The sequence below is a fragment of the Geotrypetes seraphini genome, chromosome 9 (genome assembly GCF_902459505.1).
Source record: "Geotrypetes seraphini chromosome 9, aGeoSer1.1, whole genome shotgun sequence".
In the NCBI taxonomy this organism is placed as follows: domain Eukaryota; kingdom Metazoa; phylum Chordata; class Amphibia; order Gymnophiona; family Dermophiidae; genus Geotrypetes; species Geotrypetes seraphini.
In genome coordinates, this window is record NC_047092.1 from 65,138,736 (window position 1) to 65,154,657 (window position 15,922).

At 43.4% G+C, this 15,922-nt stretch overlaps 1 protein-coding gene across 2 annotated transcripts in view; it reads right to left on the reverse strand.

The window, feature by feature from the left end:
• Positions 1 to 15,922, reverse strand: part of NELL2 (neural EGFL like 2) — a 648,388-nt gene that overhangs the window by 228,747 nt on the left and 403,719 nt on the right. For both annotated transcript variants that reach the window (XM_033959423.1, XM_033959422.1), the window contains one exon: positions 1,350 to 1,478. In XM_033959423.1, the coding sequence (XP_033815314.1) occupies positions 1,350 to 1,478 (129 nt within the window). The remainder of the gene's footprint in view (positions 1 to 1,349; positions 1,479 to 15,922) is intronic.

Here is a 15,922-nt window from a genome sequence, read left to right on the forward strand (position 1 = left end):
GACAGGGGCTAGGAGAAAGCTTATACCACCACTGCACTGGTGACACTCCTATCTGGAAAAGGAGGCCCCTTGTCTGTTGGCTGGCACTTACTGGTCACAACCTTTTCCATAGAGCTCCAGGTTATAAGTAGTAGATCCATACTCAACCTGGAGCTCTATGAGTCGTGACCAGTGAATGCCAGCCAAAAGACAAGAGGCTTCCTTTTCCAGATAGGAGTGTCACCAGTGCAGTGGTGGGCCAAGCTTTCTCCTACCCCTGGCACCAATTTGCCCCTGTCAGCAATAGCCCCTGTCAACAATTTGCACATAGCATGAAAATTAAGAAGGAAAACAAATAAGGCAGGCAGGAAAAAGCAAATAGCAGTAATAGGACTGATCATGGCTCTTAGGCATCCACCATCTCATCTCCTCCATTTCCAGGCATACGCATCAATCAAGGCACTAGTTATATAACAGCATATGTAAAAGGTACAAAGGTCCCGGAGGTTGCGTCAGAGGAGAAGCTTACGCTCACACATACATGACTGCAGGGCGGCACAGGCAGGCTTCGCCGGCTTCAGTTTCTTTTCTAAAGCGCCGCAAAGGTAAGGGGGAGGGAGATAGATTTTGCTCGAGGTAGGGAGGTGACCGCGTGCCTTCCCTCCCTTAACTGCGGGGACAAGGCCATTCACCACTCCACGGGACGGTGGATGGCCTTGTCCCCGTACCCACAATGAGCACTTCCCCCCCCCCCCACTGTTTCGTCAGGTTACCCGCGACTACCCATGGCTAGCTGCAGGTAACTGCCACCGTGTCATTCTCTAGTCCTGACCTGGACATCTCCATTCCAACAGGTCTGTATACATAATCTAACTACAGAGCACATGTTCATTAAAGGTATCTTTATTGAATAAGTAATTTATTTTACCTGGGATACTTATCTAGTCAAATATGACCTAAGTTCAAAATAAAATTATGGGCTCCTTTTATCAAGCCGCGCTAGTGGTTTAACGCGCGTAATAGCGTGCGTTAAACCGCTGGCCGCACTAGCTGCTACCGCCTCCTTTTGAGCAGGCGGTAGTTTTTAGCCAGCGCGGGGGTTAGTGCGTGTTGAAAAGTCGCACGCGTTAACCCCGCTAGTGCGGCTTGATAAAAGGAGCCCTATATCTTTCAGAGTTCTTTTTATATCAGCTTAGCAACACTGACATCAATAAAATGAATGAGGTAATTATATTCAGCTGATTAATGCATTCAAATTAAATTCACTGGTTCTAACAGGACCATCTGTTTGACAGATTTGGAAATTTAATAAATCTTATTCAATCCAGAGTAATTTATACAGTGAAGCCGAGTGTCTTTACATAGATTACCTTCACAGTAGGCATTGTCTTCTCGAAGGGCTCGGAACCCATCACGGCATAGGCAGATGGCTCTGTCTTCCAAGTTTTGGCAGACAGAATAGTCCATGCAGTTATGTCCTTCAGAACAGAAGTTGTATCCTATAATAAAACGAAAACAATTCTCTCTTATTAAACAAAACAATTTTTTGAAATGTATATCTGGTCAGCTCTAATCAGTTTTCTAGTTCAGTGATGAAATCCCTTTTCACCTGCTGTTTTCTTTATAAGATATGCAATCCTTCTTTGTTATTACTTTATCAAAAAGTAAATTCTTCATGTAATTTTATTTACAGAAAAAAAATGCAAAGGTTTGCATGGATTTTAGTAATATAACATAAAAATGTATTTCTATACCGCAATGCCATTAAGTTCTATGCCGTTTACAAAATAGAATTAAAAAAACTGCGCATATACAGTTGAATATAATACATTCATTCCCTAAGAATCTTGTAAACAAACACATTTTCAATTGTAACTATGACATTAAAGCTTTCACCTTTATGTTTATATGCCACAAATGATCGAAAAGGACCAGGTCTGAAAGAATAATAACAAATCAAAGGGAAAAATATAATTATGAGGCTATGTTGAACTCTTAATATTTTGTAATTTGCAATTTGAACCATCATTATTTGTGAAGGAGTGGCCTAGTGGTTAGAGATACAGCCTCAGCACCCTCAGGTTGCAGGTTCAAGCCCAGTGCTGCACCTTTGTGACCCTGAGCAAGTCACTAACACTCCATTGCTCCAGGTATGTTAGTCAGATTGTGAGCCCACTGGGACAGATAGGGAGAAATACTTGAGTACCTCAATGTAAATCATGCAGCAAAAACAATAAAAGGACTTCAGAATGGAATGTACGAGGTACAGGAATGTTTATTAGAAATTGATATAAAATTGTAATCCAAAGAAGTGACTCTCATATGGTTCATAGTCTAAAGCGCGCGAGGACAAAGGCGCGCCGACAACCAAGCGCGGACAACTGAGCGCAGGACTTCATCGCGCCGAAGAAAAATCATATTTTAAAGGGCTCCGACGGGGGGTGTTGGTGGAGAACCCCCCCACTTTACTTAATAGAGATCATGCTGGCGTTGTGGTGGGCTTGGAGGGTTGTAACCCCCCTCATTATACTGGAAACTTAACTTTTTCCCTGTTTTTTAGGGAAAAAGTTAAGTTTTCAGTATAATGTGGGGGGTTACACCCCCCATACCCCCCCAACATGGCAGCGTGAGGCAGCGCGATCCCTATTAAGTAGAGTGGGGGGTTCCCCCCCACATCCCCCATCAGAGCCCTTTAAAATATGGGTTTTCTTCAGCGCGATTAAGCTCTACGCTCAGTTGTCCGCGCTCGGTTGTCAGCGCGCCTTTGTCCTCACGCGCTTTTGACCAGTCACCCTTTCATATACATGGAGTGCGGACCCAACATAGTCCATGTTGCAGAGAAACACTCCTTCCTCAGGGGTCTGAGATATCCTATGTATCACAAATCTGATTGGCTTGGGTGCCTTAGGCACCCAAGCCAATCAGAGCCTTAGGCCCCTCCCAGTATATCCCAGGATGCACTAGGAAGGGGGAATAAAGCCTATGGGAGGGGTCTTAGGCACATGGACCAATCAGAGCCTTAGGCCTTCTCCCCGGTGCATCCCAAATGCTGGTGTAAATTCTGGTATCCAACTGATGGCAGGTAGACAGGTAAATCCAGGAATTCTACAATATCATGTCTAAATTCTAAGAATGCCCCTGATTCATCTATGTCTCTCCAACTTTTGGAGTCGCATGCTATAAAATTTAGGCTCTGGTGTTATAGAATAGGGCATAGAGCAAATCCTTGCAAAACTCCTAATTACTGCAAATCAAGTGTATGTTAACTCCAATTGATTCTTAGCATCTAACCAATTAGTTAATATGTGGATCTGGGATCCATGCCCAAATCTGATGTACCCTAATTTGGGTAATCTATTCCGAATCCAGGGGACAAATCACCAGTTTTTATTGTTTTAATCCCAGGCACAAACTTTGGAGTTCTCGGGAATCACTATGAAAGAAAGCAGGAAGACCTTAGTAAATTGGAAGACTACCGTAAGCATTCAAATGGCAGATGAAATGTAGCGTGGACAAATGCAAAGTGATTCAGATTGGACAAATAATCCAAATCATAGTTACCTTGGGAGTCGGCACCTAAGGTAAAGATCTACTCTAGGTGTCATTATAGACAATACACTGAAATCTTCTGCCCAGTGTATGGCATTGGCTAAAAAAGCAAACAGGATGATAGGAATTATTAGGCAAGAGATGGTAAGTAAGACCAGGAATACTATAATGCCTCTGCATTGCTCTATGATTTGACCTCACCTAGAATATTGTGTTCAGTTCTGGTCACTATCCCCCTCTTTAACTAAGGCGTGCTAGCTGACTTAGTGTATGTTAAATGCTAAAGCATCCATAGAATATAATGGATGCGTTAGCATTTAGCGCATTAAATCGGCTAGCGCGCCTTAGTAAAAGGACCCCTATATCTGAAAAAAGATACAGTGGAATTAGAAAAAGTTCAAACAAGAGCGACCAAAATAATAAAGGCGATAGAGCTCCTCTCATATAAGGAAAGGCTAATGAAGTTAGGGTTCTTCAGCTTGGAAAAGAGATGGCTGAGGGGAGATAAGAGTGAGGTCTACAAAATCCTGAGTGGTGTAGAACAGATAAAAGTAAATCTTTTTTTTTTTTTTTTACTCATTCAAAAAGAACAAAGACTTGGGGACATTCAATAAGGTTACATGGAAATACTTTTAAAACAAATAGGGAGGAAATATTTTTTTTCATTTAGCAAATGGAACTCATTGTTGGAGGATGTGGTATCAGGGTTAGCATAGATAGGTTAAAAAAAGGTTTGGACAAGTTCCTGGAGGAAAAGAGCATAGTCTGCTATTGAGATAGACATGGGGGAAGCCACTGTTTGTTCTGGGATCAGTTACATGGAATGTTGCTACTATTTGGGCTTCTTCTTGTGACCTGCATTGGTCGCTGTTGGAAAAAGATAGTAGGCTAGATGGACAGTACGGAATAAAAAAAAAATCCCTCCAAGTGCCTCTTAAAGGTTGCTGCTGCCATTTTACAAAATTTCTTGCATATTGCCACAGTTTATTTGCAGCTTGGTACATTACTCTTAAAAAGATGTGAAGCCTAATAAGCATGAACAAACAAAAATTGTCACTTAATACTCCACAGAACTGGAAAGCAACCGAAAACCAAACCACTATGGAGAAGATAATGTCCAAGATGCAGGCTTTATTGAAAATACAGTCAATTAATCCACATGATGAAATGACTAGGACCCAAATGATTGGAGACCACGAACCCAATACGGTCTGTGTTTCGACAACTTCCTCAGGGGTCCTATGAATAATAAAATGATCAATGGAATGTGTCCTAAAATGATATATAGTTTATTTGCAAAAAAACCTACGGTGGATTAAAATAGCAAGTTGTCGATATATGGACCGTATTGGATCCATAGTCCCCAATCATTTGGATCCTAGACATTTCATCATGTGGATTAATTGACTGTATTTTCAATAAAGCCTGCATCTTGTACATCATCTTTTCCACAGTGATTTTGTTTTCGGCCACCTAATAAGCATGTACACATATGGAATACTCCATATTTAGCAATCCTTTTCTTCTATTTTGAACATGCTTTGGATTTTTCATGTACGAAAAATAATCTGGAAGTGCCAAGAGCGCTAGAAAGAACAGTACTAATAGGTTCTATTTATTATAAAATAAAATGGAAAAAAAAAAACCCATCTGTGTGGCTATGGGGAAGAAGACTAAAATGTTATGAAACAGCACTCTGTTGCATTTTCAGGCCTTTATTGTATGGAAGAAAAATGAAGCACTTCACCAGTTATGACACGAATCATGTTGAAATCTTCTTTGTTCTGTATACCTAAATTTCTTGTTCAATGATGTTTCTAAAGCTACTTAAATGAAACACATGTTCACTGGAGGCTTTGCTCAATAGAATGTGCATTATTATATATCATTCAAACAATTTTTAAACTGCCTAAAGCATAAATTGCCCATTTGGATTTATAACAATAATGAATTATAATTCTGGCATAGACAATAGATGAGCATAATAGAAACAGAGAAATGCCCTTAATGCAAATCCAAAACAAAGACTATAAAAACTGGATCTAGACAGAAAACATAGATGTACAATTCTTCATCAAGCTTCTAGCCGTAGGATACTCTAGTGAAAGCAATGTAGCTACCTATTAAAGTAGGGACGCTAGCTGTGAGACTATAGTTCACTTTGGCGGATCCATTTGATCTGATTTTCTTGAAAATTAAACTTTGAAACGTGAAACAAAGTGAAGGGCGTATGACTATTGCCTTTGGATAATATTTCTGAGCATTCAGCTCAAACTGTTATTCTGCCATATAGTTGAAAAGCAAAATCTACAGAGTACATCAAAGCTCGGAATCAAACATACGAGGGGCAGCTGAAAAGTTCTCAGCCCAATCAAGAAGAGAATAATGTAGAGCCATAAAACTTACAAGTTATTCCAGAATTTTCTTGACACTTTTCATTTCAATAATGGTGGTGGCAGGGGGCGGTGGTGAGTGGCAGGGAGGAATGGGCGGTCAGCCTGCGTACCCCCAACAGGCGGCCCACGTACCCCCTAGGGTACGTACCGCAGGTTGAGAAACACTGTACTAAAACATGGTATAATTTTGCAATTCTTTACAACTATTAATGTCCAGTAAGTGTAAAATCCTCTATTTTAACTATGGTGGTATTCCCAGTAGTTTCTCACTCAGTTAATGCAGAACCATATCTAAGCAGTGTATGACTGGTCTTCAAACAAACCACACTTTCATTGCAACCAAATGCATAAAACACTAATCAGGAGATACCCTGCTCCTTTTTGGACTTCTAGGCATTTGTGCAGAGTTTGACATTCTCTGTTGTTTGGAGCCATATCTAAGCACCAGCACTGACTATCTGGGTCTTTAGCAATGCTCATAAGTTATTTGGGTATGGCTAATATTGAGTGCTGTACACATACAGTCAACTGGGCATACATAAGACTGTTTTATTATATTACATTACATTTGTTGACTTCTATGCCACCTTAACCATTCAGTTCTAGGCGGATTACAATAAGAGGTATCTGGATGTTTCCAGGGAATTACATTTTAAACCTTATTAGATAAACATTGGATTAGCATTGCAGGGCATATTTCCTAATTATGTGGTCCTACATGCCCAGTTTACTATGTGGGCACTAGCACTGAATAATTCATGCCCATATAACTCCAGCCAGACTGCCCTAGCACTTATCAGAGAGCATCATGGTAGTCAAAGTTGATATACAGTGGAACTCTCCAGTTAAGTGCCACTGACTATCACCTCCTGGACCGGCCTGGATGATTTAACCAGGCATCAGCCAGACTACTACTATAAAGGAAGTGATATTGGTTGCATGGGAGGTAAATTTTTGATAATTGATAAGAGCCTGAAGAAGATCAATTGTTTTCTTCAAGAGAGTTACAGTCTATGACTCTAACCGAGCTATGGGTCAATTTTCAAACAGGTTTCAGGTTTATTTAAAATTTGATAATATTCAAAGGTGTCTTTATACAAAAAAAAATTCAGGGAGCTCTTGAATCTATCAAGAGTTGCTTCTCCTTTAAGGAAAGAAGGTGCATATATTGAAAATATCTCATTTCTTCTGGTATTAATCATTTTTAAGGAGGGAATTGTGAGTAAATTTTGATCCACGGACCACAAGGTCCTGAAGGTAGTACATGGGATTAATAATTGTCAAGGAATGGTGGAAGATTTGACTGTCGAATTTTGAAACAAAGGAATATAATTTTATATGTAATACGATGCTGAATTGGCAGCCAGTAGACATTTCACAGAAGAGGTGTTAACGTGGTCAAATTTTTGTGATATCTACTAATATGGCCAAGGTATATGCATAAATTAGTCACATTTTCAGTGATGCTGAATGAATAGGCATTTTTATTGAGCACCTATATATCTAGCATATATGAGTCCTACAGCCTCTCAAGATTGTGGGATACTTTAAGCTGCTATCACTTATGCATCACTTTCCTGTAATCTGGAAAGCTTTCTACCTCCTTACAGTATGCTATAGTTCACCACTGTTATAAAGAATGTATTAAATCCTAAAGTAATCTCTAATAATTGACCGGAATCAGCATTACCTATTACTATATTCCAAAAGTAATTGAGAAAGTGGACCAATGTATTCCTTATTGCAGACTACTGTAAATTGTGGTAACTTCATTGCTGTCTGTTGTAAATTGTAAATTGTTGTAATTTACTGTAAATCTACAGGTAATTTGTTTGTAAATCTGCTTGTAACATGTTGTAAATAAGCTTGTCAATGCAGACCATTTGTTAATTGCTGTAAACCGCCTAGAACTCGATGGGTATGGCGGTATATAAGAATAAAGTTATTATTATTATTATTATTATTATTATCTGATATCATGTGGGGGGCATTTTTGATATGATATCTAAATCTGAGTTTAGACATTTTGTGGAACACAAACAAAAATCCATGACCAAACATGCCCATTTTCAAAACTGCAAAACGTCTATCTTGTTTTTTTATTTGAAAATGTACCATATTTTCACGTAGATAACGCGCACCCGTGTAAAACGCGCACACGGGTATAGCGCACGGAAAACACAAATTTATGTACAGAAATTTTTATATACCGCGCACACCCGTATACCGCGCATGCTGCCCGACTCTCCTTTCGCCCGCCCCAACTCTCCTCTCCCCCTTGAAGTCCTGTCCCCACCCTGAATGCCTGATGCCCCTCCCGACGTCCGATTCCCCCCCCGCAGGACCGCTCGCACCCCCACCCCGAAGGACCGCTCGCACGCACACGCACCCCCACCCGGAAGGACCGCTCGCACCCCCACAGCCTCCCGACCCCCCCCATCATGTAGAAGATCCTACCAGTGTCCTGCTGCTTCCTCTTGGCGGTCCCGCCCTTTCTCTGACGTCAAGCCCTCTTGACCCGCCGACTTCCCGACTCCCCGAAACGATTGGGGCAAGAGGGAGCTTAAGCCCTCTTGCCCCAGAACAACAGCGGCACCCCCGACACAATCGGGGCAAGAGGGAGCTCAAGCCCTCTTGCCCCCCCGACTCCCCGACACGATCGGGGCAAAAGGAAGCCCAAGCCCTCTTTCCCCGCCGACTCCCCGACTCCCCAACACGATCGGGGCAAGAGGGAGCTCAAGCCCTCTTGCCCCAGCCAACCGCGGCACCCCCAACATGATCGGGGCAAGAGGGAGCTCAAGCCCTCTTGCCCCCCCCCCGACTCCCCAACATGATCGGGGCAAAAGGGAGCCCAAGCCCTCTTGCCCCGCCGACTCCCCAACTCCCCGACAATATCGGGCCAGGAGGGAGCCCAAGCCCTCCTGGCTCTAGTGACCCCCCCCCCCGCTAGTTGTTCAGGCCAGGAGGGAGCCCAAACCCTCCTAGCCACGGCGACCCCCTACCCCCACCCCGCACTACATTACGGGCAGGAGGGATCCCAGGCCCTCCTGCCCTCGACGCAAACCCCCCTCCCCCCAACGACCGCCCCCCAAGAACCTCCGACCGCCCCCCCAGCCGACCCGCGACCCCCCTGGCCGACCCCCACGACACCCCACCCCCTTCCCCGTACCTTTGTGTATTTGGCCGGACAGACGAGAGCCAAACCCGCCTGTCCGGCAGGCAGCCAACGACGGAATGAGGCCGGATTGGCCCATCCATCCCAAAGCTCCGCCTACTGGTGGGGCCTAAGGTGCCTGGGCCAATCAGAATAGGCTCGGGAGCCTTAGGTCCCTCCTGGGGGCGGGGCCTTGGACACATGGTCGGGTTGGGCCCATGTCAAGTTCAAGTGTCAAGTTTCAAGTTTATTAAATTTTGATTTTATGCAATATCCAATATTTCAATGCGTATTACATAATTGTAAAAGGCAGGGATGAGAAATACAAATACAAATAAGACTATTATACAGACTAATCATTATATTCTATTAATACAAACTGAAACAAGTAGATAAAAGGGAGAAATACATTTATACAATTTATAAAATTAATTAAAAAAAAAAGAATAAAAAAGAAAATTTTTTTAAAAAAAACCAAACATTTAAGGTTTGTACTTAAGGGTAGGGTCAATTTAGAAAAAGAAAAAAAATTATGAAGAAAATTAATTGATAGAAAGAGCTTCAGTTATTTTAAAATGATTCATGGAAAGAGGTAATGTTAGGAATAATTAATCTGTTTAAAAGCAGATTGTTTTAATATGAAGAATAAATAAAGGTCCAGATTAGTATTAATGATCTTTTGAATGAAGGGAAAAAAGAGGATTAAAATTAAAATTAAAAAAGCACTTATAGTTTCCATGTTGATGTCCTACTCATTTGATTCTTTAAAGAATAGGTACTGTGTTTATTACAATTATTTGTCTATGTATTGAATGCATCTTTATAAAGAATGCTTTTTAAACCGCATTTAAATTTGACCAGTGATGGTTCGCTATGTAGATAAATTGGTAAATTGTTCCACAGTTGGGGTGCTTGTACTGAAAATATGGTTGCTCTTCTTGTCCCAATTATTTTTAAAGAAGGGATGGTTAATAAGTTTTGTTGCGTGGATCCCAACGACTGCCCCCCCAAGAACTTCCGACCGCCCCCCCCAGCCGACCCGTGACCCCCCTGGCCGACCCCCACGACACCCCCACCCCCCTTCCCCGTACCTTTGTGTAGTTGGCCAGACAGACGAGAGCCAAGCCCGCCTGTCCGGCAGGCAGCCAACGACGGAATGAGGCCGGATTGGCCCATCCGTCCCAAAGCTCCGCCTACTGGTGGGGCCTAAGGCGCCTGGGCCAATCAGAATAGGCCAGGGAGCCTTAGGTCCCTCCTGGGGGCGGGGCCTGAGGCACATGGGCCCAACCCGACCATGTGTCCAATGGTAAAATGGTTCCATATTTTCATTTTCCTTAAGTAGTCCTTTAGTTGGCATTGTTGCTCAGAAGCAACATGTGTCTTCTAAGGCTCTTATGGGAGATCTGCATCTCCAAATGTCTGTTGCTCTTGTTCAATATCGAGTTACATAAAGCAGCCGTTTCACCATCTGCCAATTAAAGGGTTAATGGCCATTAGCGTGTGGCCATTAGTGCGGGAGCCTTATTGACACCTATTTTCTAGGTGGTAAGGGCTCCGATGCTAACCACACGCTAATCGGTTAATCCACAATGATGCAGTGCGCTAACTAATTAGTGCAGGGCATATCTACTCTCTGCCTCCAAACAACCCCCCCCCATGCTAAAAAAAATGAAATCTACTTCATCTACTATGTTACTATGTTACTTTTAGTGCGTGGTATGCATCAGTCTTACAACTACCATGGGATGTCTAGACACATCCTGTGATAGTGCCTTTTAATAATAGGACCCCTATATGTGCTATTTGTCAGCATCATCTAATATAATAAAACGGTAAGCCACGCATGCGCACTTCCTATGCGTGTGCCGCTTTTCCGTGAGCTGTAGCGACCCATAGGAAGTGCGCATGCGCGGCTTACGGTTCTGTTTTTCGGTCTGGCCTGCTCCCTGCCGTATTGCATTTTTTAGATGAAAGACGCAGCGGTGGCTCCTCTCATGATCCCCGCCTGCGTCGGACTTCCGACGCAGGTGGGGATCATGAGAGGAGCCACCGCCGAGTCTTTCAACTAAAAAAAAAAATACGGCAAGGTGAGCAGGCCAGACCAGACCGAAGCTCAAGACCGCGGGAAGGGAAGGGAAGGGGGGGCCAACAAAGAAGAGGACTCCAGCCACGAGGAGCTGAACGGAGCAGCCAGATCGCAGCAGGCCAGAACGCAGGGGAGGGGCCGAACGGAGTAGGCAAGATCGCGGTAAGAGAAGGGAAGGGGTGGGGGAAATGCTGCAACTGGAGGGGAAGACAAATACCGCTGCTGCTGCACAGGGAAGTTGGGGGGGAGGGGGAGGGAAATGCTGTTGCAGGAAAGTGGGGTGGAAATACTATTGCACAGGGAAATGGAGGGAAAGAATGACAGACAGACAGCAGGAGGGAGGGAGACAGACAGAAAGGAAGAAAGACACAGGGGCAGGGAGAGGGACAGAAAGACAGACAGAAAAAGGGAGTCATGGAGAGAGAGAGAGAGAGAGAGAGAGACATCGGGAGAGAGAGAGAGACAGAAAGAAAGAAAGAAAGACAGACATATATTCTAGCACCCGTTAATGTAACGGGCTTAAAGACTAGTTTTGTTATATGATAATATTTCAAAGTGACCCTAGTCAAGTCATCCACTCCCATTTTGGAATAGGCACTGGCAGGACAGGGAAAGAGAATTCCTGCTGGATTGGGGAGAGTAGAAATAAGGCTCAGAGGGATTTTTTTAAGGACATAGTGCAGAGTTTTGGGTAGCAGGTGTGGCAGTGATATTGATAGCTGTTGCTTCAAAATATATATATATATCTTATGTTCAAGTATTTTTATTAAGTTTATAAAACAAATAAACATGGAGGGGAATAATCAAAAGATATGTCTAAGTTCATTTTCAGCCTAAGTTGCTAGTCGCCCAAAGTCGGACATGGGAAAAGGTCCATTTTCGAAAAATACATCCAATATATTTTTTTGTTCAAAAATTATCTAATTGTATGTCCAGCTGTCTGATTGTCCAAACCACTAAGTTGTTCATATTTATACCCCATGTTCGTCCAAAAATTCATCCAAGTCAAAAACGCCTAGAAAAAAAACCTTTTGGACGTGGGTGGGGTCAGCAAAGTGATGGACTGGACACCCAAATATTGCACCAGAGTAGTGGGGTACCTTACAGGGCACTGCTGTGAACTTCACAAAAAGAGTGCTACACACACATCTCACCACAACAACCTTATAGGTCATGGTGAGCCCCCCAAAACACCCCCAGAACTGACAACTGACTAGACCCACCTGTCTACCACTACAATAGTCTTTATGGCTGCAGGTGCCACTTATATGGCAGTACATAACAGGTTTTTTTTTTTTGGGGGGGGGGGTTGTGGGGTGCACATGTTTCACCATGCATGCAATGGTTAGAGTGGCTTATGGGCCTGGGTCCTCCTCTCCATGGTTCACCAGTCATAGTAACATAACATATAGTAACATAGTAACATAGTAGATGACGGCAGATAAAGACCCGAATGGTCCATCCAGTCTGCCCAACCTGATTCAATTTAAATTTTTTTTTTTTTTCTTCTTAGCTATTTCTGGGCGAGAATCCAAAGCTTTACCCGGTACTGTGCTTGGGTTCCAACTGCCGAAATCTCTGTTAAGACTTACTCCAGCCCATCTACACCCTCCCAGCCATTGAAGCCCTCCCCTGCCCATCCTCCTCCAAACGGCCATACACAGACACAGACCGTACAAGTCTGCCCAGTAACTGGCCTAGTTCAATCTTTAATATTATTTTCTGATTCTAAATCTTCTGTGTTCATCCCACGCTTCTTTGAACTCAGTCACAGTTTTACTCTCCACCACCTCTCTCGGGAGCGCATTCCAGGCATCCACCACCCTCTCCGTAAAGTAGAATTTCCTAACATTGCCCCTGAATCTACCACCCCTCAACCTCAAATTAGGTCCTCTGGTTTTACCATTTTCCTTTCTCTGGAAAAGATTTTGTTCTACGTTAATACCCTTTAAGTATTTGAACGTCTGAATCATATCTCCCCTGTCTCTCCTTTCCTCTAGGGTATACATATTCAGGGCTTCCAGTCTCTCCTCATACGTCTTCTAGCGCAAGCCTCCTATCATTTTCGTCGCCCTCCTCTGGACCGCCTCAAGTCTTCTTACTTCTTTCGCCAGATACGGTCTCCAAAACTGAACACAATACTCCAATGACCTGTACAGGGGCATCAACACCTTCTTCCTTCTACTGACTACGCCTCTCTTTATACAGCCCAGAATCCTTCTGGCAGCAGCCACTGCCTTGTCACACTGTTTTTTCGCCTTTAGATCTTCGGACACTATCACCCCAAGGTCCCTCTCCCCGTCCGTGCATATCAGCTTCTCTCCTCCCAGCATATACGGTTCCTTCCTATTATTAATCCCCAAATGCATTACTCTGCATTTCTTTGCATTGAATTTTAGTTGCCAGGCATTAGACCATTCCTCTAACTTTTGCAGATCCTTTTTCATATTTTCCACTCCCTCTTCGGTGTCTACTCTGTTACAAATCTTGGTATCATCTGCAAAAAGGCACACTTTTCCTTCTAACCCTTCAGCAATGTCACTTATATACTTATTGAACAGGATTGGCCCCAGCCCCGAACCCTGAGGGACTCCACTAGTCACCTTTCCTTCCTTTGAGCGACTTCCATTAACCACCACCCTCTGGTGTCTGTCCGACAGCCAGTTTCTGACCCAGTTCACCACTTTGGGTCCTAACTTCAGTCCTTCAAGTTTGTTCAACAGCCTCCTATGAGGAACTGTATCAAAGGCTTTGCTGAAATCCAAGTAAATTACATCTAGCATATGTCCTCGATCCAGCTCTCTGGTCACCCAATCAAAAAATTCAATCAGGTTCGTTTGGTCACCTCTGTGTAGCTCTACTAAGCTTTCCTATGACAGGCTACCAGGTGCTGATGTTCTGGAGGTAAGTTGTTATTACAATTTATATGGCAGGGGGGAGTCAGTGATCACTGGAGGAATGTGTAGGGGTCTGTCCTTGTCCCTACAGTTATTATCTGGTCACTTTGGATATCTTCTTGTGACTTAGACCTGGTTTTAGATGGCCTAAGTCACAACATCCAAGTTCCGTCTAGACAGTGTTGTAAAACTTTCAGTTATACATGTAGTACGACTAAATCTAAGACGGCCCACATCCCGCCTAAATCCCGTCCTCACCACTCCTCCTAAAAAGCCCCTTTTAGGTCTGTGCGTACTGCAGCACTGAAGTTACGGGAGTCAAAACAAGATGAAAATGCATAACAATTTTTACCTACAAGTTGCAATCAGGCAAAGCACATGAATCTTGCAAATAGGCCTGCTGCTATCATATTATTGCAAACACATGGTAATATACATAAACTAATACTGCATAAGTCCCTAAAAAGAAGGACCTAAACAGTGCATCTTCGAAAAACCATTTTATTTTGGATGAGAGTACCAGTTTTATCAGAGAAAATATACTGGATTTGCCCCAAGTGTTCTGTGATGTTCAAGGCTCAACACTACAGCTGAGAGTCTGTTTCTTCATCATACAAGTCTTTATCTTGGTGAATGAAGAATACTTGACAAATTTTAACAATTTCAATAAATACGTACAGGGAAATTGGAATGAAAGTCTGACAAACTATTATCATTGTGAAAAACAAATTTGTTCCAGAAGCATGCTTGTAAACCAAATTGCTCGTATATCAAAGCGAGTTTCCCCATAGGAAGTAAGGGAAACTCGCTTGATATGTTCCAGCTCCTCCTCCCCCCCCCCCCCCCCCGAGGCTACCAGCGCTGCTCCATCACACCCACCCATCCCCGCTCAAACCATCATCACCCACCCCGCTCACGAACGCCCCCCCTCCCCTGAGAACCGCATCGCATCCCCATGCTGGAAGCGGCATCCGCCCGCCCTCCCAAACAAGCTCCTTACCCCATTTGCTGCTTGCCGGTGCCAGTTAAGAAAAGATCCCGCCTCTTGCCTGGGCTGGGCCTTGAGCATCAGTGAATGCTCAAGGCCTTCTGGCTCTCGTTCTCATTCGCAAGCAATGACAGGAGAAATGTGGGTCCATCCCCAGACTGGGGAACAGATCTATACCACTGTGAATACCACCTGCACTACTATGAATGTGGTATATATTATCCAATGCCCATGCAATAAGATCTATGTTGGACATACTAGTAGGCCTTTCTGAGTTGCCACCGGTGCCAATAAAGTAAGCTGGAAGGACTAGTTGGGAGGAGAGGGGAGGGAGGAAAACAGAGAGATACCAGCCATGCTGGAGGGAGGAGCACAAGGATGAAAGAAAGAGGGGAAGAAATGATGACCCTACAGCCAGAGGGAGGTTAAGATGATGAACCCAGTGGAGGGGGATGCAAGAGGAGGGGAAGAGAGAGGAAGGATAAGGTCAGCGAAGAGAGATACTGCAAAAAAGCTTCTCTGCATTGGTAAATGATGATGTTCCAGTAACAGAAATCCAATATAACAAGATAACCCTCGAGGGAATATCGGATCCGCTATAAACTTTTGGTGATGGTGTACCTTTGCATACATAGTCAGGCACCAAAATCTAGTGGATCATATTTTATCATATGAATCACAATGTACATTGCGTTCTGCGAATCATGCCGATTTGTGTATCCCGACTGTGAAACAATTGAGGCTGAAAGTGTCTAGAGTCAGCATGTTTTCTTGTTTCGGTCCCCAAGAGTGGAATAGTCTTCCTCAATATATACTGTACATTGACAGACAAATCTAGGTGATTTTAAAAAATTGTTAAAAAGACATCGCTTT